Source organism: Oenanthe melanoleuca, chromosome 4 (assembly GCF_029582105.1).
Source record: "Oenanthe melanoleuca isolate GR-GAL-2019-014 chromosome 4, OMel1.0, whole genome shotgun sequence".
In the NCBI taxonomy this organism is placed as follows: Eukaryota; Metazoa; Chordata; class Aves; order Passeriformes; family Muscicapidae; genus Oenanthe; species Oenanthe melanoleuca.
The window spans coordinates 52269033-52289507 of NC_079337.1; the positions used below are offsets into that span (position 1 = coordinate 52269033).

At 38.8% G+C, this 20475-nt stretch overlaps 2 protein-coding genes across 5 annotated transcripts in view; one reads left to right on the forward strand and one right to left on the reverse strand.

The window, feature by feature from the left end:
- Window positions 1-13875, forward strand: part of CCDC149 (coiled-coil domain containing 149) — a 51376-nt gene extending 37501 nt beyond the window's left edge. For 3 of the 4 annotated variants that reach the window (XM_056490033.1, XM_056490035.1, XM_056490036.1), the window contains 4 exons: window positions 16-92; window positions 5123-5230; window positions 9789-10373; window positions 10995-13875. In XM_056490033.1, the coding sequence (XP_056346008.1) occupies window positions 16-92; window positions 5123-5230; window positions 9789-10372 (769 nt within the window). In that variant the 3' untranslated portion in view covers window position 10373; window positions 10995-13875. The remainder of the gene's footprint in view (window positions 1-15; window positions 93-5122; window positions 5231-9788; window positions 10374-10994) is intronic. The other variant, XM_056490034.1, reaches the window with a different exon arrangement.
- Window positions 13876-14554: 679 nt separating this feature from the next.
- SOD3 (superoxide dismutase 3) lies at window positions 14555-15996 on the reverse strand. Its single transcript, XM_056490037.1, has 2 exons — window positions 15837-15996; window positions 14555-15463 (listed from the first exon to the last, which is right to left on the reverse strand). The coding sequence occupies exon 2, from the start codon at window positions 15445-15447 to the stop codon at window positions 14722-14724; it is 726 nt and encodes a 241-aa protein (XP_056346012.1). The 5' UTR covers window positions 15448-15463; window positions 15837-15996; the 3' UTR covers window positions 14555-14721.
- Between the last annotated feature and the right edge of the window lie 4479 nt (window positions 15997-20475).

Genomic DNA, 20475 nt, shown 5'->3' on the forward strand with positions numbered 1-20475 from the left:
ATTCTTGTTCCAAAGAATTCTAGGTAATCGAGTGGCAGAACTAGAAAAGAAATTAAGAACCTTGGAAATTGCTGGTTTGTGGAGTCTTCCAGGTTAGTAAAATTTCAAGTAAATAGCTTGCATTATTTAATTTTCAAGGGTATGTTCCATTTAAGAGAAGTTTGGCCATAATTTTTTTAAATGACAGTTATTTTGTGAATGTTCTATTCAGCACATCTGCAAAACTAGGAATGTCTAATAAATATTAAGTGGAAAGCAAAAATCACTAGACTTTGTAAACTCTTAAGTCAAATATGTATTGAAAATAACATGAAAAGTGTTAAAAAAGGTTTAAATATTGAAGTAATCAAATTCTTTCCATAGACAGCAGGTAAAAAAAAAGTGAACTATTTTATTTAAACATTGCATAAAATGATATACAGGTTTATTGGTCATTATGTTTTTCAACCAATTTTATTTATTAATTTTGTACTTCTTGTAACCATGGATTTATTTTTTACTGTTTTCAAATGCTTTTCTGCAGAATCATAAACTCCTAGAAATTGGAAATGTAAATAGTCCTAAATTTTCTAGTCCATCTCTCCAGAACAGGCTTATTCCCTATAGTGCCTTAAGTATTGTATTTGGTTTTAAATTACTCAAGTAATGGGAGATTAATCTGCTTCCTAATAGACATTGTTGTTAGGAAAATGTGCAACATTTAATTTACATTTACTTTTTTACTTCTTTTTTTTTCCCTTTGCACCTAATTGTGTCTTCTGCAACCACTGTAAATCATGCTACTTTGTTGGTGGTGTTTGCATCATTAGGCATTGTTGTTTACAGATTCTTATCAGTACTAGTAAGAGTGGGAAAGAGTGGGCTTCTGGTTTTTTGTCTCTGCTTTTTCCACCTAATCTGTACATCTAGAAGAAAACATTTGACAGAGCTGAAGAGCCATAGTAATAAATCTATGCTGTTCAGCTGTTTGGGCTGATGTGGTGTATTTCCACTTCAGCTTGCTTGTTTGGGCTTTCTCAGTCCTGCTTGATGCTTTCCAGAACCAGAGGTCCAAATCTGTTTCCATGGATTTCTCCACAGTTAGTCACCTAACATGTGTAGTGTGCATTTGTGCCTCCCCACATTCTCCAAGAGATGAAGGTGCTATGTTTGTCTAAGACCTTGCTAATGCAGTTTAGTACATTACTACAAACACGTCTCTCAAGGTACCAGTACCAGTTCAAGGTACTGTAGGGGTTTGTTTATTTTGTTTTGTTTTTCAAAACTAGTGTTCCATGAATTTTTTACACTAATAAATGCAGTACTTCTCATATTTGCAAAATGTATTTTGAAAAATGGAAGTGGGAACTTCTTATGCTGTATTGATCTATGTAGGTAAAGTATCAAATTACTGTTTATACAATAACAACTGTCTCTTTCCTTCCTTTCTTTTGCTGCCTGAAGGCCTGAGCTACAATGTCTCAGTGGGATTTGGGAGTAGGTTCTGCTTAACATATTTTTTTAGTAACTGATCCTAGCAGTACTTTAAATATTGTCATTGCATGTAAATAAATGGAAATGTTACCTGAACATTTTTATATCCACGAGATTAGGATGTTCAGTCAAATGAGTTAGATGACCACAGGAGAAATAGAGGCTGCTCTCCATGAAAATTCATTTGTGTTAGGGAAAATACTAAGAGGGGATAAATCTTTTTAAAGGAATTTTATACTGGATTGTGAGTTCTGTTGAGCGCTGCGGTTTTGTTGATTTTTTTGCATGCCTTTTAAATCAGGAGTGCACTTTTATTTCCAAGTGCACTCTAATCCTGAGATGGTCAAAAAGAGCTTTGCAACACCTGGTGGGTCACCAGTTTTCTTTTCAGAGCATGTAAAGTTTCTGCTCCATAAAACAGCAGTGTGTAACAATTAGTGTGAGAATGCCATAATGGATTCTGCAGCTGAGTGTTGGCTTGGGTGAGGAGCAGAACATGGAGAGTATCTCATCTAGTCAGTCTTAAATCCAGAGTGAAAAAATATTATTTGGTTGTGAGTGGAATTTTTTGTCATTGGAAAAAAAAAAAGCAGATAAAAGCTGATGCTCATTCTAGCACTGAAAGAAATGCACATTACAAATTGCAGGATTTTAATCTGATGTTCCTACTTAGTCATCATTGTTTATATAACATTTGTAACATACACTGTCACCATGATAATAATATCTTCCAAATGCTCCTAATATATAATATATGATCCTATTGAAGAAAGATTTTGAATGCTTCTGGTTTTCACACATAGGTGTCATATGTCATAGATGACATATTTGTCATCTGCTTTTTGAGAAAGTCATGAATGAACTATGGGGAAGCTAATCAACAGGAAGTGCATATTTAATTTTTGAGAAGGTAAAATTTCATTCCCTGTGGAAGTTCTGCTCCAGACTTTATATTGCCCTGCTTAGAAAATGGGCTTTAGTTAAATGAATCTCTTGTGAGGTTTGTTTTCATTGCTGAAAAGAAAGCAAGTTTGGGCATAGATTTGGCTTTGATTTTCTTTTTATGATTCTACTTCTCTTGAGAAGGAAGCAGCAAATGTGATGTTCACAGAAACATTTAATTCTTTACTTTGTCTTGGCTACATTGTGGTTGAAATATACACGCAAATAAGTTAAATGTATTCAATAACATTACATAATAAAGCCATCTTATTCTTTTTGCAATCTGATGTCACTAGGCATTTGGATAGATTTTAAAAAATACAGAATTACCTATCATTTCCTGAAAATTCCAGATTTCCACTGAAAAAAACCTCTAAGAAAGAGCCAACTATGACTCAGCCTTTTCCTGTGTGGGATGATAAGAGAGTTTCAGTGCTGCCTCTTGCCCTGCAGTAATCAGCTCAGAGCAGAGGCAGGGTAGAATTAAAGGGCTCTGCAGCTGCTGTGGCTGTAGCAGAGTGCAGGGTGCAGCAGAGGTTATAAGAAAATACCCAACCCTGGAGAAGAAAATGAAAAATTTACTATTACTGAAAACTTATATGTATTTTGAGATCTGTATACTTTTCACTATAGTCCTTGAAAAATTCATTAGAGGAACATGAAGGTATATAAGTTATGAAATTGAGCTTACACAGCAGCTAGTTGAAATTCTTTGTGTGTAATCCAACTTCAGATCATGATTCACAGAATGCAGTGCAGCAGTACCCCTGTTTGCCTCCTTCATGAATGGATGTGAATGGCTGTTAATAAATAAATATTCATCAGACTCTTTGGGCCACATCTATTGTTGAGATGTATGGATACTGAGCTTAGCTTTATTTCCTGTAACCAGGCTGGTTTTCAGAGAAAAATGTGAAGGTAAATGTGTTTACCATGTAAATGCTGGCTGGAAGTCAAGGAGTATCTTTTGTGAAGCTTGTCTTGCAATCTTCAGGGACTTCAGCTCAGGCTTTACTTTTTTTATTTAATAAACTAAAAAACCTCTGCTTTCTACTTTGGTATTAAAACCTCTATGCATTTTTTAAATTAATCATCTTTTTACTTCCTCCGTTGGATTCTTTTGTATCTTCTGGGATATGTGGTTGCTTCTGACTCTGTGTGAATATCTGTTGGGTATTTTCATATTACAAGTTCCCTGTGTGATTTGGTTCTTCCAACACAAAATTCCATCGTTATAGGAAAGTACATTCATTTAGGAGCTTTTGTATTTTGAAATATTGTTTGGATTTGTTTTGCCTTTTTTAATGTTTTAATTAATTTTGTCTTCCAGTGGGAGGGTTGTCCTCTTTGCTGTTAGTTAATGCTATTTTTTATTACTGAGTGTGGCAAAGGCAGAATTCTGATATATACTTGACAGGGGGATCAAATTTTGACAAGATCCATGCTTCAAAAGCATTAATTGCATTCATATTGCTGCAGTGTATTGCCCAACATGGCAAGGATATAAAAAGATCATTACTGCCTTCAGGATCAAGGTATCTGCAGTGCCCTTAAAAGGAATTAGGGATTGGAGTGGTCCAGTTAGACTCCATGAGAGCAGCTTGACTTTCATTATTCCTTAGCATGCAACAGAACTTTCTCTAGCTGGATTTATTCCAGCTATCTCTTGACCTGGTGTTCTCTTGAAAGTCTTTGTCTTGGATGGGTGATTAGATTTAGGATGTTGCCTTAAGGTGAAACATACAAACAGATTCAGAGGGGCGAAGTGGTTGTTACATAAATGTCGGTTCTCATGGAGATAAATAGAGCAGTATCTTGCTGCCTCCCCAGCCATTATTTATCAGTTGGCACTTCTTCTGGAGGCCACACAAACACCACGCTTAGCTGATCTTGCACATTTCCTGCCATTTCCCCTCTAGGTTTAAGGTAGTGTCAGTCACTATAAGCATGAGCATCCTGAATAATGGAGCACTTCCTAAAGGATCTGCAGGTGTTGCTTTCTGCATTGCTAAAATATGTAAAGACTAAGCATCTACAGCAGAGTCCTCAGATGAAGGGTTTCTTGCACTATTTTGTCTGCAAAAGAACTGGAAAATTGCCTTTTTCCATTTGGTTTAAAACAAAAATGCTCGGAAATGTTTTGGGAATTTGAAAATTAAAATCCCTCCTGTTCCCCAGAAATGTGTACTTGTTTGTTCCCTCAGTTCTTAATTATGCAAAGTTTTTAGGGTTTTTTTTAAAGGAAGCATTGTAGGATAATATGTAAATCTGAAGTGTAAAGCTACATAATGATGAACCTGCTTATATCACATGAGACAGAATAATAGAGAGTAAAAAGTCAGTGCTGAACATTTGCTGGTAATAACATGCAATTGATCCATTACTTTGGTATGATCTAATTATTACTGGTTTTAATTGAATTCTAATTGCTAGTTCAATTTGCTGCATACAGCACCTGGTCTTTCAAAATCTGGCCTTTACTGAGTTCTGCAGATAAAAACATGCAGCTTTTCTGCCTTTGCCTTGCATATTGTGACTCTGGTACAGAGTATTTTTTTCCATGCTGTGAAAGGATCATTTGAGATGCTTTTCCTGTTCCGTACTTTTCAATAACACTGTTAAAAATTTGTAGGGCATGTTTGAATATCATTGATGCACAATGGTTGTAAGTGGTGAACCAGCAGTTGTAACACTGTGGTTGTTCCAGGTGGGAAGGATACGATAACATTCAGCGACCCAACCCTGCCTGTGATACAGCGGGCCAGGTCACCGTTGTTAGCATTTGCTGATAAGCCACAGAGAGCTGAAGTACAAGGTGAGCACCTGAAACGTAGCAACGTGATGAGAGCTGAGCATTCATTTCTTTCCAAATAAAATGTAATCAATTTTCACACTGGGATAGCAGAAGGCAAAGTTTCAGTGATCGCAGAGATTGAATACATCATCCACAAGTAAAACAGATAGATGGCCCCAGTACAAATAGCAAAGGAATGACTGAAAAGTTACTATTGAATGGATTGCATGAGGCTAGGGCTCAGGTCTTACACCTCAAAGAATTTTCCTGCCAGATAATGTGACTCTGTGTGAAGTTATTCATGCTGTCTGCATTACAGTTAACTGATTCCTGCACTTTCCCCCTCAGTTAAAATGCGCAGTAGGAAGCAGTCTGTGGAACTGGTTTAGCACTTTCCTGCATTATAGGTGATGTCTGGATGAATGGCTTCCTGATTGCACATGGTAAATTGAAATACCCAACTCATTTTCCCAGAGAAATTTACTGCTTTTTGTTAAATTTACTGTGTTTTGTTAAAAATCTTTCGCCAATACCAAGCTTTAAGACTCTTCAAAGTCAAGCTTAACTTTATTTGACAGTTGCTGGTAACCTTGATTTGTTTTTTCTTGCTTCTTCTTAATGGATGGGAGATGGATTATTAAATTTGGATAAAGTCTTTAATGAGCATAACATTATGATATGCCCAGATCTTTCTTAGCTAACCATGAAGCATCATAAACAATTTATTTGTTAGTCCTGAAACAAAATAGATTGTGGCTTAATTTTGACTTTATAGTCCATGTCATTATCTGATAAAATGTGACAGTGAGGCTGATCATTTTTTATAATCTTGATCAGCTGATATTTTTGCTAAAAATAAGAAGTGAAAATGTAATGAATAGTTCTCTGGTGAGTAATAATAACTCATAAATATGCATTCTTTCACCTACTTAATTGTTGATTTTTAATTAAATCTGCAGTTACTGAAAGTATTTACTTCGTGGCATTATGCTCTTTTCTTTCCATATGTGTCCTAGGTGAAGCTGGTATTACAATTGTGTTTACAGGCTGATCAGACAGGCAGTCTGATCTGCCTGTCACATCTCATCACACCCTCTTGCTGTTGCTTTGTAACACTGCCAAAGCTTTGCTCTGAGCTGAAGCTTTCCATGCTGTGTTTTCTACGTCAGCTGTTATTTTTTTTTAAGACGGCCAAGTAACTTCTTTTTGTGTTAAATACTGATGACCACATGGATTTTTTGGTGGGGCTTTTTGTCTTTTGTATGTTTGAATTTGAATTTTGGTTGGGTTTTTTTTGTTGTTGTTGTTCATTTTGTTTTGGTTTATTTTGTTTTCAAATATGCAAGCATTTACTGTATCTAGAATTATGGAATTTGTAATCTAGTGAAAAGGTTTCCAGTCTGAGGAAGTAGTCTGAAGTTTCCACCTGATTCTGCATGATTCATTTACAAATCTCCTCTTCTAAAAACAAACAAATTATTCTGTTGAACTTACTTTGTGCCACCAGTGCTGGTAAGACTTTGTATGCACCATTCCTTTGAGATAAAGTAAACTTGGAAATAAACCCTGGAGCAGAGAGGGAAGAAAGGCCAAGATCAGGACTCTCAAGTGGTGGGAAGACTAGAGTAGATGGGGTTTGACAGAGTTGATGGAAGTCTGAGTGAGGAGGGACCTGCATGTGGCTGAGCAGAGGTCAGAGCACAGAGGAGAGGAATCAGAACGCTGGCAAGTGAAAGCAAGATGTGACTAAAAAATACTGAAATGTGGATGAGAAATGGGCACAGTGAGTGTAGGAACTGTATAAACAAAGGGATGTGGACCAGGAGCAGAAAGGTAGGTAGGGGAAGAGAAGAGCAGAAGAAAGCCCTGGATAAGAAAGGACAGACAAGGGTCAGACCTGTGGCAGTCATGGGAAGAATCAGCTCCCAGTAGGTCATCTCCTCCTTTTCTCCTCTCCCTCCCATGACCATAATGAGAACCAAGGTTAATCACAGAAATTCTGTCATTAAACGGGAGCAGGTTAAGAAATTGAGTTAAAACAGGTTAAAAACTGGTTCTGCCTGCACAAACTGCTTGGATTTTCGCTTGCCTATGTCCCAATATATCTGATAACCTGCAGTGAGAGCTAAGACAAAATTTACCTCTGTGGTAATTAAACTGAGCCAACCTTTTGGTGACATAGATGAGCGTGTATCTACGACCAGCTGTGCAGGGGACACCATTGTTTCTAGCAGTAGTTGGCACAACAATTACCTGTTCTGTTACTCCAAATACTTTTTCTGAAGGATGTTTAGGGCTGCGTTTTTTCTTTAAAGCCTGAAAAGGAAGCAGTGTGTTTTCAGCTGTGAGGCATAACCTTGTACTTGGAGTCCCACAACTCCTCTGCAGTCATCATCTGTATGGGAATGATACATGGGTACCTTTTGTACTGCTCTGCACAGAGAATGACTGCTGTTGAGATTTAGGAACTTGGTGCATATTGCAATTTTATATCTATACTATGGTACCTCCAAAATATGGGCAACCTTGGCAACTGGGAAGATCACAGGAGTGTGCTTATCTGCTGTCATTCACCAGACAAGTGTGCTCTTGGTTAAAGTATTAATGAAATAAAAACAAAACCACTCTTATTTTCCTATCCACTGAATGATCAGTTGAGTGAAAACAGTTGATAACCAGAATAGCAATGAAATTCTTACTTATTGTTATATGTTAGACCTCATGTCACATTGGTCAGCTATGGTCTTTTAAAGAGTAGCATGGATATTTGGTGCCTCTTTGACCCAAGATATCTTAGCTTTTGAATAAACATTTATTCTTCATCAGAACTTTTTATAATGCAGTAAGTGTTGCTCTAGCTAGAGCTGTAGATAATCAGAGGGCTTTTGCAGGCTTTTTTTATCCAGTCTATCTGCTTACCCTGGTCTCATCAAAGCCTCCTTTAATCTGCACTTGTTATCATTGTTTCAGTTAAGCTGGATGGTGGATGTCTGCAGGATCTACTGTGTGGTTCCTCTGTGAACAACATACAAAATGACAGAGTACAATCATATGAATTAAAGCCTGTCTTGTGCCATGAAATCTCACTTTATCCAATGCACAGGATGAGCAGTGTCATGGGATGGGTTGTGCTTGAGCATCACAGCTGCTAATGAGCAGCTACTTGGGGGTTTTCTGCTCTGTTGTTGAATGCCTTGTTCTTGCTGTACTGCTTGGGTGCTATTTCAGGCATTCCCTGAAGAAAACAGTGCTGTTCTTCTATGAACTTTTCTCTGGTGATTTAGTGCTTTGAGACAATTTATCTTCAGAAGATAGCAGCAGGATGATAGGTTGGTGTTATTCCACTGTAAGAGGGAGGAAACTGAGGCATGCAAAGAGGAAGGTAGAGTCCCTGCTAATCTCGAGGTTTGAGGTACATACATTTTGGCTCATTTGGAGCACTTTGATATACAGCACAAGCAGAGCAGTATTGCACATCAAGCTCCTAGTTTTCCAGCTGACTTCTCAGATAATGAGGCTTAGATCCAGTGGGTGATCACCTTTTGAAAGTTAATTTATTGCTGCCTTTTCCACAGACTTAGATTCCAGCTCTTCAGAGTTGCATCCCTAGCTTTGTTAATAGCAATAAGAGTGTCTTGTTTGCTTTGTGCCAACCCAATGTGGTCTCATTCACTCAGTAGCTCCCAAATTCCAAATGAGGCAGGTATGATAGAGCTGGTCCTCTGCAGCCAGGCAGTCCCATCCTTGTGTGAGGCAGGATTCTTGTGAGAGAAATGGAGTAAATTCTTACATACTAAAAGGTAATGCATCTGCATAACAAGAGTAATTTTAAGCTCTTCAAGGCAGACTTATTTTTGGCATTTCCTAATTTTTCTTACTTTACTTTGCAAGCTTATTTTCAATTAGGCTTCCTGTCCTTTAATGTACACATTAAAGGACACTTTCACAAGGATGTTTGTTTGCACATTGATTTTTTTTCTCTATTTTGACACTTTCTTCAGTGTTTGCCTTTTAGTATAATGTTATACTTAAAACTCTTATACTGCTGCTTTGTTATATGCTGTTACCCTAATCAAAATAATCCTTTATGTTCTGAGAAATGTTGCAGGACCAATAACAAAACTTCATTATTGGATGAAAGCCTGTGAAAAGCTCCAAATAAATGGAGCTCATGTTAACCCCTGAAACTGATAGTGATGGGGAGATTAATGGTAAGCTGTGCCAAAAATTTCCATAGCCAAGTACCTTGCTTGGAGTTGATATTCCTCTGGAAAAGTTTTCCTGACCTTGGTGTTCTACAGTATGGTACTGTCTGACTCTTAGAATTGTTGGTATTAGGGAAAGACAGGATCCAAAACAGGGCCAAATCCAGCAAGAAACCTAGTGTTGATTGTTTATTGTTTAAGAAATAGACCTGGGAGGGATGGGGAAGCACTCTTAAGAATTCCTTACTAAACATAAACATAAACAGAGATAAACATCTCTGTGGTCCAGCACTGGTAGTAATATTCTTCAGATCAGATATATAACAAATGCCTCCAACTGACTTGAGTGTCTTGCTGTTCCATTTCTCTTTCAGCAGAACAAAAGGGAGAAAGAGATGAAACTTACACTGTTGCAAGTGATTCCCTGGCTCCAGAGGGAACAAACTTAAATAACAGAATCCAAAATAAACATTTTTACCCTTCATTACCCCAGCTACCTTCTGAGGAAGAAGACATAAACAAGCTTGGAAGTCAGATAATTAAACTGACAGTTGCAGAACTGGAAGGAAAAAGAGGAGGCACTCCTGGGGGGGAGCAAAACGTGGGAGTTGGAGCAGAGCTTAATGATTCATCAGAGGCAGAGTTGCCACTTTCCAGCCCTGATCCATCTGACCCAGCAGATCCCTCAAACTCTGAGAATGAACAAACAGGTGAAACTGAAGCCCTGAAAGACAATGACAAAACCTTAGAGAGAGATTGTGACATTCCAAATGAAAGAGGGGATCAAAATAGCAGCACCATGGATGTGGTGCATACCGAAGATGCTGGAAGGCATGGAGGGCTCTGTGTTAAAACTGCAGACACAAATAACATCTTTGAGGAGCTCTCTGGATCTGAAAACAAGAAACCATCTGATGCTGCTGAAAACCATGAATATTTGGATAACAGTTTGGCTTGAGGTATGAAATCCAGGCCCTCAAGCTTCTCACTGTAATCCTTGTGCAGTGTCTGTGCTGTTGCAGATATGATCAGTAAAATACTGTGCTGTAGGGTTGATTATTTTATACTGAACTGTTAATAATTCTTTAAAAGAGATGTTTTTCTGTTAGTTCTGGCTGTAATGTACCAAAACTGTAAATTACCTAAGGGAAAGAATTAGTGATGAGGTTCAGTCATGTTGGTTTTTCGTAATGATTTGAAGTTTCTATATAGGTTGATGTAATTTACATTAGTGTAGTAAGGAGGCCAGTGATAATGATTTATCTTTTTATCACTAGGCTCCTGAAACATGTATGGTCCTAGTGCTGGACTGTATTTAAATGTTGAGACATGTCTCTCAAGGATGAAGAATTTGGAGTGTTAAATTGAGAAGCACCTTAAGGCTGCGAGCTTTTGCATCTTTCTCAGACTGGGTTCTGTTTCTCTTTACATATAGTGACTGTCAGTACATCCTTAGAATAAGATCACTATTCCTTTAATGGAGGTCTCTGAAAACCATCCCTGCATGTATATAGTTCTCTCATTACCTGTACACCTTTTTATTTTGTCAATTGTACAAAATTTTTCCTTTCCTCCCTCAGCTCATCTCATGAAAATGAAGCAAGTTACTTCACCAGATACTGAGAGCCCAATTTAATGAAGCTCTGAAGGAAATATCATCAGAGAAGCCAGAAGTCTTACTGTGAGAAACAGCAATGCTGTTCTAAAGCAAAGAAAACAGCACAAGAAGAACCAGGGATGTCCTGTCCAGCTACTTGGCTGTCAGTTTCTGGAATTGCATTCGTCTGCTTACAGAAGCTGGAACAGGCCCTTGGGCTTAGTTAAGGGATGATAGGTTTCAGCCTACTCCATCTGTGCTCTCCTTTCTAAAGGAATTTTGTGTCTTTTTAATTTTCTTATTACTTGGAATTAAGGATAACTCTTCCTTTCCTCCTCATTTCACCAGTCTGTGGTATGATTGAAGGATTATTTGCATTGTTGCCACTTTTTTAAACTTCTTCTCTTGAAGAGGTTTAGTCACAGAAAAACATTCCTATAATAACTGGGGGAAAAGGGGCTGCTGTGTCATTCCCTAGCTTGGTCCTGATGCTGGAGCTGTGCCACTCTGCCTCTAGGAAGGCAGCAACGAGGGAATACTTAACGTTGAAGTTAGCAGCTGCTGGGGAAGGGGAGGCAGGTCTTCCCTCTCCTGTTTGCAGCATAAGGAATAGTCTCTGCAGCTGTGGAGCTTCTATGGGCCAGCAGCCGTCAAGGCAATTTTTCTGCTGGCTTGGGACCTAATTGTCTGTAAATGTTCATTTCTCACTCCTAGAACTTGAAACCAATCAGAGAGAATTAAAGCAAATTTAATAAAATACTACTAATAAAAAGGAAAATCCCTCCCAGATTGAGTACTTCTTTGACAAATAACTGCCAGCTGCAAGTTTTTACAGCCCACTTGTCAGCTGCTGAATAAAGAGAGTTTATATTAGCAGTACTGACAAACTCTTCTGTATGTGTAAGATGAGCTAGCAGGTGCTGCCATAATCAAGGTGTCAGAGCCCTTGAATGGTTTGTATTCAGCAGAAGGAAGGCTGTATGTAAATTATTACATATAAAAATATAAGGAGTGATAGTCAGAAGGTGAAAAATGTGGCTTGTCTCTGTTCTCATGTGTTTTCCCTTGCAGGTGCATCTGTGTAACCCTTTCAGTGTCTGTCTGCAGGATGTAAAGCCATACTTACAGTGCTCTTCAAATATGTGTACTTTGTCTTTAAGGGTAATTGGACATTGCAACATTCCACTGATGTTAAGCAGCAGTCCTTAGGAACAAAAGTTATATAAATAGTTAAGTGTATTAGGGACATGAAGCAGCAAAAATTTTTATTTTGGTATTTTGCTCACCAGCAAAATTCCTCATTACCTGAAAAAAACCCAAGAGTTTAAGAGTTTGAAAGAGTGTTAAGCTGTTCTTAGTAATTGTAACTGACTGCATTACTGACTCATTTTTGTGACAGTCAGAAGAAAAATAGCTGTAAAAACTAAAATCTCCAGGAGAATGTGCAGGATTTTTTCCTCTAATGCCTGAATATCACATGGAGTAGCATTTTGTTGGATATGTATTTTTTTCAGTTTTCACAGACTGATCCTGCACAGAGCTAAATATCAATGCAGTCAGAACCAAGGCAAGCAAATAAGAAGGTCAAGATTTCATGTGTTGAGCTCAGAAATGTTGAGGGTCTTTTACTATTTCCCTGTCCTGTGTCTTTCCTGACCCAGAGATGTAAGAATGAGCTTTGTGCTCACAGTCCCTTAAGATCCAGTTAATGCTATTAGTTAATGAAGAGCTGGTGTAATGTTGAAGCAGTGCTGGATCAACAGCTTTTTAGTGCCTCATTTACTGATTATTTTCAGTATGTCTTTTCTTTGAGAGCATACTGATATACAACCCAACAATTAGGACATCTTGGTAATTGTTCTCACACCATTCTCCCTTAGATGCAATTTTTGCAATCACTAAATTCCAGTAAGATACATAGATCTCTTAAAACCTCATTTCCAGTGTGATGCCACTGCTGCAATACTGGCCCTCTCCTTTCTGTTTCAGCAAATGTGTATTCTAGCTACATTTTTAGCTTTCTCTCAGGAGCACAAGACTTCAAAGCAAGGAGACTTGTAAAAAAAACAAACATTGCTGCTGCACTAGGTGATAAGTAATTAAATATTCTTGTCAGTATCTTCCTTGGATATTGCTTTAATTGATATTGATTTTTGTGCTATTATGATTTTTTTTCCCCCAGTAAATTTAACTTGTGGTTTTTGTGGACTCTACCTTAGATTTGGAAGGGTGGTTTTGTTTTTGTTTTGTGTTTTAAGACCTGTGTTCCCTTTTTCTACTACTTTAGAAGTGCAGAAACCACAACCAGACATGTTATCCTTTTTGGTGTTGGGATTTGGGGAAGCATACTGGGAAGGGAATTTTGTGGCAAGAGTATGGAGAAGCTGCATTTCACAAACTGATTTTAAGGAAGTTGTCATACCTAAAGGTGCATTATCTGTGAGAAGGATTTAATTTGAATGTATGATGATGTGGTTATTGGAAAAATAATGTTCACTGAATTTGTAAAATAAGTGTGTGAAAATGAAAGATTAAGAAGCATCTTTTAGAATGCTGCTTCTTTTCTAAGTGAGACTATTTTTAAGCATATGGGAATTTGTATAGAAAAGACAGTGGAATTTCTTTAATCCCTATGAGCTCAGGAATGTATTTCAAAATCTTAACTGAGATTAAGTAGAAAACCTGCTACATTTCTAAAAGATAGCATTTTGTTTACCAGCTTCTGTTTTGTAGTTTGCTTTCTAAATTATGCAGTTTAATTTATTTGCAAACCAGCCTTTTGTTGCTGCTTGGATTAACAGCACAACGTGGTTAAACTATATTAATAAATTTTGTTGTCTTTAATAAAAGCATTTCCTGATATACTTGTTCTACCTGGTTGTTTCCTTTTCTCTTCTTAATAGATGAATGATAGCCATGGGGTAGTGTTTTAGTATTCTGAGTTGTGTTAAATTCAAAAAGTAAAGCCTTATTAAGTGAGAGTTTTAAGCCTGAAAATTATCTTACTTAAATCTTTTCACTGTCACTTCTCCCAGCCCAAACTGACTTTGTTCCCACAGTATTGTATGAAGTAACACAGTCAGTATTTTTTTGCTCTGAAAATAGTATTTCTGTCTGATCTGCTAACTTTATCATCATAGTCTAAGCAGCATTGTAACTTTTGTATATGACTTTGTTACTAACAGGCACAGACTGGAGAGTTATACAAGTAGAATAACATAATGGATCTGAAGTTTAACACAGACATTTCTGTACTTTCCTTTACTTCTAGAGGATGTTCACTACCAAGGTCTTGCAACACAAAACCCAAAACTGTTAACAGTATAGAGACCTTTCTGCTTTTCAAGTTGGCACCTAACTAGAGAATAGTGTCTCATGAGAGGCAAATTCTTACTTTTTTCCTTTAGTATCTAACGATCCCTTAAAAGACCCTTGCAGTGCACAGATTCTTTAGCCCATGCACCCTATCCATCTTGCTTACATGCATTCAACTCCCAAACTGCATAAAAGGGAATCTTTTTCCTTCAAGAAACACTCACAATGTTGAACTGATGCTGTTTTATTGATGGGCTTATATAAAGGAAGCTCTACAAAAGTGATATGCATTGCATAGAGGAGCAAGGAAATGGGAATCCTTTAGCCATATATCTTCAGTGGGCAATAGCCCAGCCTGAGTTACTTTGTGCTGCCCAGGCTGTTTGGGATTTCACCTAAGCCTGGCTGTACATTCTTTTGTTGAGCCCTCTCTTCTTCTTGTCCATAACCTCAGGCAGTTTCTCTTCCCACAAGTTCTTGTTGCTTATCCCAATCACACAGCAAGCCAGGCGTTTCCCAGCATTTCCATTTTCCAAACTGGCCTTATTATTGCCCTTGCCCATGTCATCTTCCTGCTCGTGGATCACAACAGATCTGCCCATGATGGAATATGGACCAAAGACCGTGGCAAAGAGGTTGGTTTTGTATTTTCTGATTTTGCCTTCTTTGGGAAGAAAGTTGCCAAAATCTCCTGGGTGACGAGGGTGATTCACTCTGAAAGGGTTGTAGTGTCCCCCTGTAGAATCACAGCCATTGCTGAGGTCTCCAAGCTCGTGGATGTGGATAGCTCTGCTGGACTGATTGCTATCCAATGGAAACCCATCCAAGTAAAAAATGGCTTCCAGCTTTCCATATGAGTAAAGCTGCCTGAATAAGACTTGTCCAGTCACTTGTGGCTTGTCAGCATCTATTTTGGAGCTGGGCTTCATTTCACAAGTGGCATAAATCATCCCATCAGTCTCGTTACCACGTGCTACTGGGTAGAGCAAATTCTGCCAGAGGTCGTTCACTTGTTTCTGTATTTCATGCAATGATTCCTGGAGTGGGTCAGTTTCCTTGTCTGTGGTGACACCAGAGGCAGACAGGGCGAGCCCAGTGACCAGAGAAAGAATCAGAAACATCTTGGCAATTTCGAGCCTGCAAAAGATACAGATTAGTATCAGTGGACTGCTAAACCTGTCTAATGTGATGAACTGAAACGGTCAGAATATGTGTATTTAAACACATACAACTAGCACCCCTGACTAAAAGAAATTCTAGTGATTATATATTTTAAATTAGAACTTGATCTCAAAAACCACCTCTGTTTCCCTGCAGGAAGCAAGCAAGCAAGCCAAAATGTTTTAAAATCTATTTCCAAGTTTGTATTTTTGTATTGTAGAAAAATAGGCTTTTCTACTTCAACAAATTCCAGCAAGACAAGTTTGCCAGGAGTTTTTTTCTTGGTCCATCTACTTAAGCACTAGTTAGGCATTAGAAACAAAAAGTAAAAATCCAACAAGCTGATTACCTTGCAGAACCCCTCAGTAGAAGCTCTTCGCCTGTGCTCCCCTAAACCAAGATGTGATCGGACAGAAGGCCAGAGCTGCTGGAAGGTGATGCTTATAGAAACTGCGTGCTTGTGTAGAAATTAGGTAACGCTGGCTCGGGGAGGAGGGAGAACGGTGGGAGGGGAGGGAGGCGGGGACCGAGCGAGAAGGAAGGGAGGGGAGAAAGTTCTAGGCACTTTTGTTTTGGCAGGGTGAGTACTTTGTCTTTTCCCGGTGACTTTCGGTCCTCATCGGCATTTCAGAAAAAAAAAAAAAAAAAAGGAAAAAGGCCATGAAACTTCGAAATTAATCTGCCTTTTGGGGACTTCATGCACTCATCTAAAACAAGTGAACTTCAGCAGGCAGGGAGGGGAGAGGAAGGAGCTTTATTAAGGCACAGTTGGGCAATTGGCTCACTTGTGTGCTGGTTGTCTGGAGCTAGTTTGCATTTTTATATCTTCATTAATCAAAATGGAAACTGGGTCTTGAGCAACATAAACTGTTCTATATGGATGTATAAAGTTTTTGTGGATTTGGAAACAGTTTAAACTGTCATTGTTGAGGTACATGTCAATGATGAGTTTTAGGGTTAGTTAGCATCTGCTCTACTGCTTTACTCACCAACATATCTGCTCCACTGCAGCTTTTTTTTTTTTTTTTTTTTTTTTTTTTTTTTTTTTTTTTTCTTTCCCATTTGTTTTTTTTAGCTAGCAGTGATTTCTTTCCTAGGAGAGAAGTAAGTGGTACTGAGGCAGTACAACAACAGACTGAGGTGCTGGGAAATTGCTCAGAAGCTGGCTGGAGCATGGGGAGTTCACATGTGTTTGATCATCCCATGAGCTAAGAAATGCTCTTCTCTCAGGGGCATTGCCCTGCCCACAGCACTTCCACTGATGTAGCTGAAATGTGGATTTGTCTGTCACAGGGTGAGATTTCTGTGGAGAGAAAAGAGTAGCTCTTGCTACTCTGGAACAGCTCTCAATGCAAGAAAGCTGCAAAGAAAATCCCTTTTCCCAGTTCATGTCTTCTGCCAGTCAGGTAAAGAATGGGGTTGTCAGCTTCTGCAATGGTAAAATTGTGTGTGTTAATCTCACCAGTATCATGCACTACATCAAATCCAAGGTACTCAGTTATGTGAGAGAGACAATCTTTTTTTCTTTATGTATGAGGTAGAGTAGAGCTAAAGGAATGTCAGCTACTCGGATCATTAGCCAGGGAAATACAGAATTAACTAACTTCATTTTTGAACATTATTGAATATTATATTATTGAATATAATTTGGATATTGAATGAGTTACTTCAGCTCTGGGTTTCAGTTCCTAATCTGTGAAACAGGACAATTGGTATTTCTTCAAGGGATTTACAAGTTTTTCAGATCACTGTGCTGCTGGGCACCGTGCAGTGTTCAGTGGGAGCTGAACTCTCAGAGAAGCTGAGTGCCAGGATTGTCCATCACCCCAAGCCTAATGCTGCCTCCTTTGAGGTTTTCCAACTTCATTCACTGGCAGTCTCTGAGCAGGGAAAAGCCATACTTGCAGTGTGGTGATACTATGAAATTGCTTGGGTTCAAAGCATTTGAAAGTTTATAATCAAGTTTTATAAATAGACACAAAAAATGTTCAGCTAAGACTAGAAAATGCAAGGGTTTAAGGAAGCAAACATCCAGTCTAAGTACTATTAGAAAAATTACTTCTTAGCAACATAAACCATTTTTAAGGGGTCATAACCAATGGAAGGAAGAAAGGAGCATCATTCATTGTTTATTCTTTGAGTTCAAAGTAGTGAACTGAATTAAGTAGTAAACTGAATTGAGTTTAATACTTTTACAAGGAATTTCCTTAGCCACAATCAGTAGTCCAAGAAGAGAATTGTAAAGCTTTAATTGAATTATAAGGCATTTTGAAATACATACTAGGGACAGAATTTTAGCTGGCTTAAATACAGTAATGTTTCTAACTTCAGTGGCATTTGTGCTGTCTACACCAGATGGGATTCTGTCCCTGGAAAAACCCAGTTCCTGCTGTTTTTTGATGTACTGCCCATGAGGGAGGGAAGCAGAAATGCAGAAGGTGTACAGGAGATGATCAAAGGGACAGAAAGGACTGCAGCACAGTGAAATGATGTATTTGTAGTGCTCTGCACTTCAGAGAATGAAAAGGAAATAGTAGCTGTGGGCCGCTGTCAGAGAGATGTATTTTAAAAAGGAGAAGGGCTGATAACTACAAGGAATGCAATTGCCAGGGTGATTTGGCATTCATTTTGAGTCTGAAAGATGGTAGCTAAGTACTAACCAGGTGCATCATTAGAGTCTGTTGGTGCCCAGTGCCTGTGTTTTAATTTTCTGGTTACAAAGAGGTGCAAATGGGCTTGACAGCCTTTAGAGCAGACAGCAGTTACTGGGAAGAAAGTCCACAGTGACCTGACCATGTAATTGTGTTACAATCACTGCTCTAAAAGAATAGACCTCTGCTTTTGTTGCAGTTCTACGAGATCTTTTGTATCCTGAGTTTCAAGCAATGTCCTAAAGTTTCCTGGGCTATACAACACAGACTAGTCAAAACAACTTCTGCAAGGCTCTCTAGACTCTGCATAGGAAGAATTTTGTTTTACAGTGAGCTTTATACCAGACTCTGCTCACAAGTTCCCAGTCCATGCTGTGACCTTCAGGGTTGCTTGGTTGGTGGGCTTGTTTTGCAATGACACCATTCCTATTGCACTACTTTGCTCTTTGACTTAATGTTGTTCAATTTGTCCAGTGCAGAGTTAAACATGATGAGGAGAACACTGCACAGGAGAGAATCCTTTTGTAGCTGTAGCCTTTTTTCTCTCCAGCAGTGGGATCTGCTCCCATTGTTTCTTTGATAGAATGGTTCTCCATAACAAGAGCACCCATAGAAGGAAAATTCCATGTCTTTGGGAGTGAGTGATGGAGCTGACTGTTTTCTTCCACACATGCCAGAGCAGCTGAAAGTAAGGGGACATTTGTAGTCTGAGGGTAACAGTCAAGATCCTTGGGCACCTGATCTGCTCCTTTGGTTTTGGGCACTTTCTGTTATTTCTGAGTCACAGGAGCCAGTTATGCTGGTGGGTCATCAGGCAAGCAGCAGGTGCATGCAGCATTTGTTGGTGCATGGAGTTAGAGACTGAAAAGCAGCAAAACTTGAATTAATTGGGTTTGGAGAGGTGTTGAATGTGCTGTGTGCCCCAGCCCTGTGTGACATCTGGCACGTCCTGGTACCTGCATGAGGGTCTGCACCAAAGCCTGCAGTGCTGGCTTTCATCTGTAGCACTGCAGGCAGGGCAGCCAGGGAGGGCAGGGCATGGAAAGCAGCAGTGCAGCCAGGATTGCAGGGGATGGAAAGCAGCAGTGCAGCCAGGATTGCAGGGCATGGAAAGCAGCAGTGCAGCCAGGATTGCAGGACAGGGAAAGCAGCAGTGCAGCCAGGATTGCAGGGCATGGAAAGCAGCAGTGCAGCCAGGGTGGCTGTGAATGTGCTGTGGCTTTGGCTGTCCCTGCCTCTCCTGCTGTCCCACACAGTCCCTGAACCTCTTCTGAGCTCTCTCTGGTTCTTACAGGGGGATCTCTGCCTGGCTGAGCTGTTTCAGCCTTTTCACCTGTGTGGGGAAGACAGGGCTGGCACTGGCTCTGGGCTGTGCCACATCCTGCAGGAATTATGATGGAGCAACTGGTTTGCAATTCCTATGGAGAAAAAAAAAATAAAATAAAATGAAACATTTTGCTGTAGCAAATGGAAAATGCGTTGCTGGTCATGACTTATTCTTCCTGTTTAATCCTGTTCCTTGAGTTGGTATTTCTATTTAAAGCAATAAAAATATTTACTGACTGAGATAAGCATCTATTTATAATATTCTTACAAAAAGCTATAAGCATTTTCAACTTTTCAGGGCATTATCCATAACAAAACTTAAATAAATAAACAAAAGGGAAATAGCGCTGTTCTCTCTGGGGAATAATTTCTCTTCCAAATAGAAGCTCATGCAACTGTCAAACTACTCTGCGTCAGCCAATTTGAAAAATTTTTGAAATTCTTCCTCTTTAATAGCTTGTGAAGAAATCATTTTATGAGAGTGAGGGAGAGATGATCTGTAAATAAGCTTTCAGAACAAGCTGCATTCAGAAACTCATTCTAAGTCTGTCAATCTAATTTAACAGAATTTCATCTTCACATGTGAGTATAAAATACAAATTTGTAATGTAAAAAGTAGGGATGGAGCCCAGCTATTAGATAATTTAGGTTATTATTTGTGTTTGCATTTATTCCCTGATCTTTTATAAAATGTTTATCCTTTCCTCTTCGTAGCATTAATCTGATGAGGGGTTTGCTCTTTGAGACGAGACAAGAAATAAACACGAGATTTTTTTCAAGCTCAGTGCCCAATGGCCACAAATAGAAATATCTTGAGGTTTTTTAATTTTAAAGTGCACATTGCACACATTGTGCATCTTTGCACAACTTCAGCTCTGTGTGTAACTTCAAGTTGCAGCTCAGGAGCCATAGGAACACTGGACTATTAGGTCAGATGTAGGAGCAGTGGTTACCCACAAATAACTAAATACAAATAAACTTCACTTTTTATTACACTTAATAGCAGCTGTC

Coding starts and splice junctions, on each gene's coding strand:
- SOD3 (XM_056490037.1), bottom strand. CDS start 15,447: ATGTTTCTGATTCTTTCTCTGGTCACTGGGCTCGCCCTGTCTGCCTCT.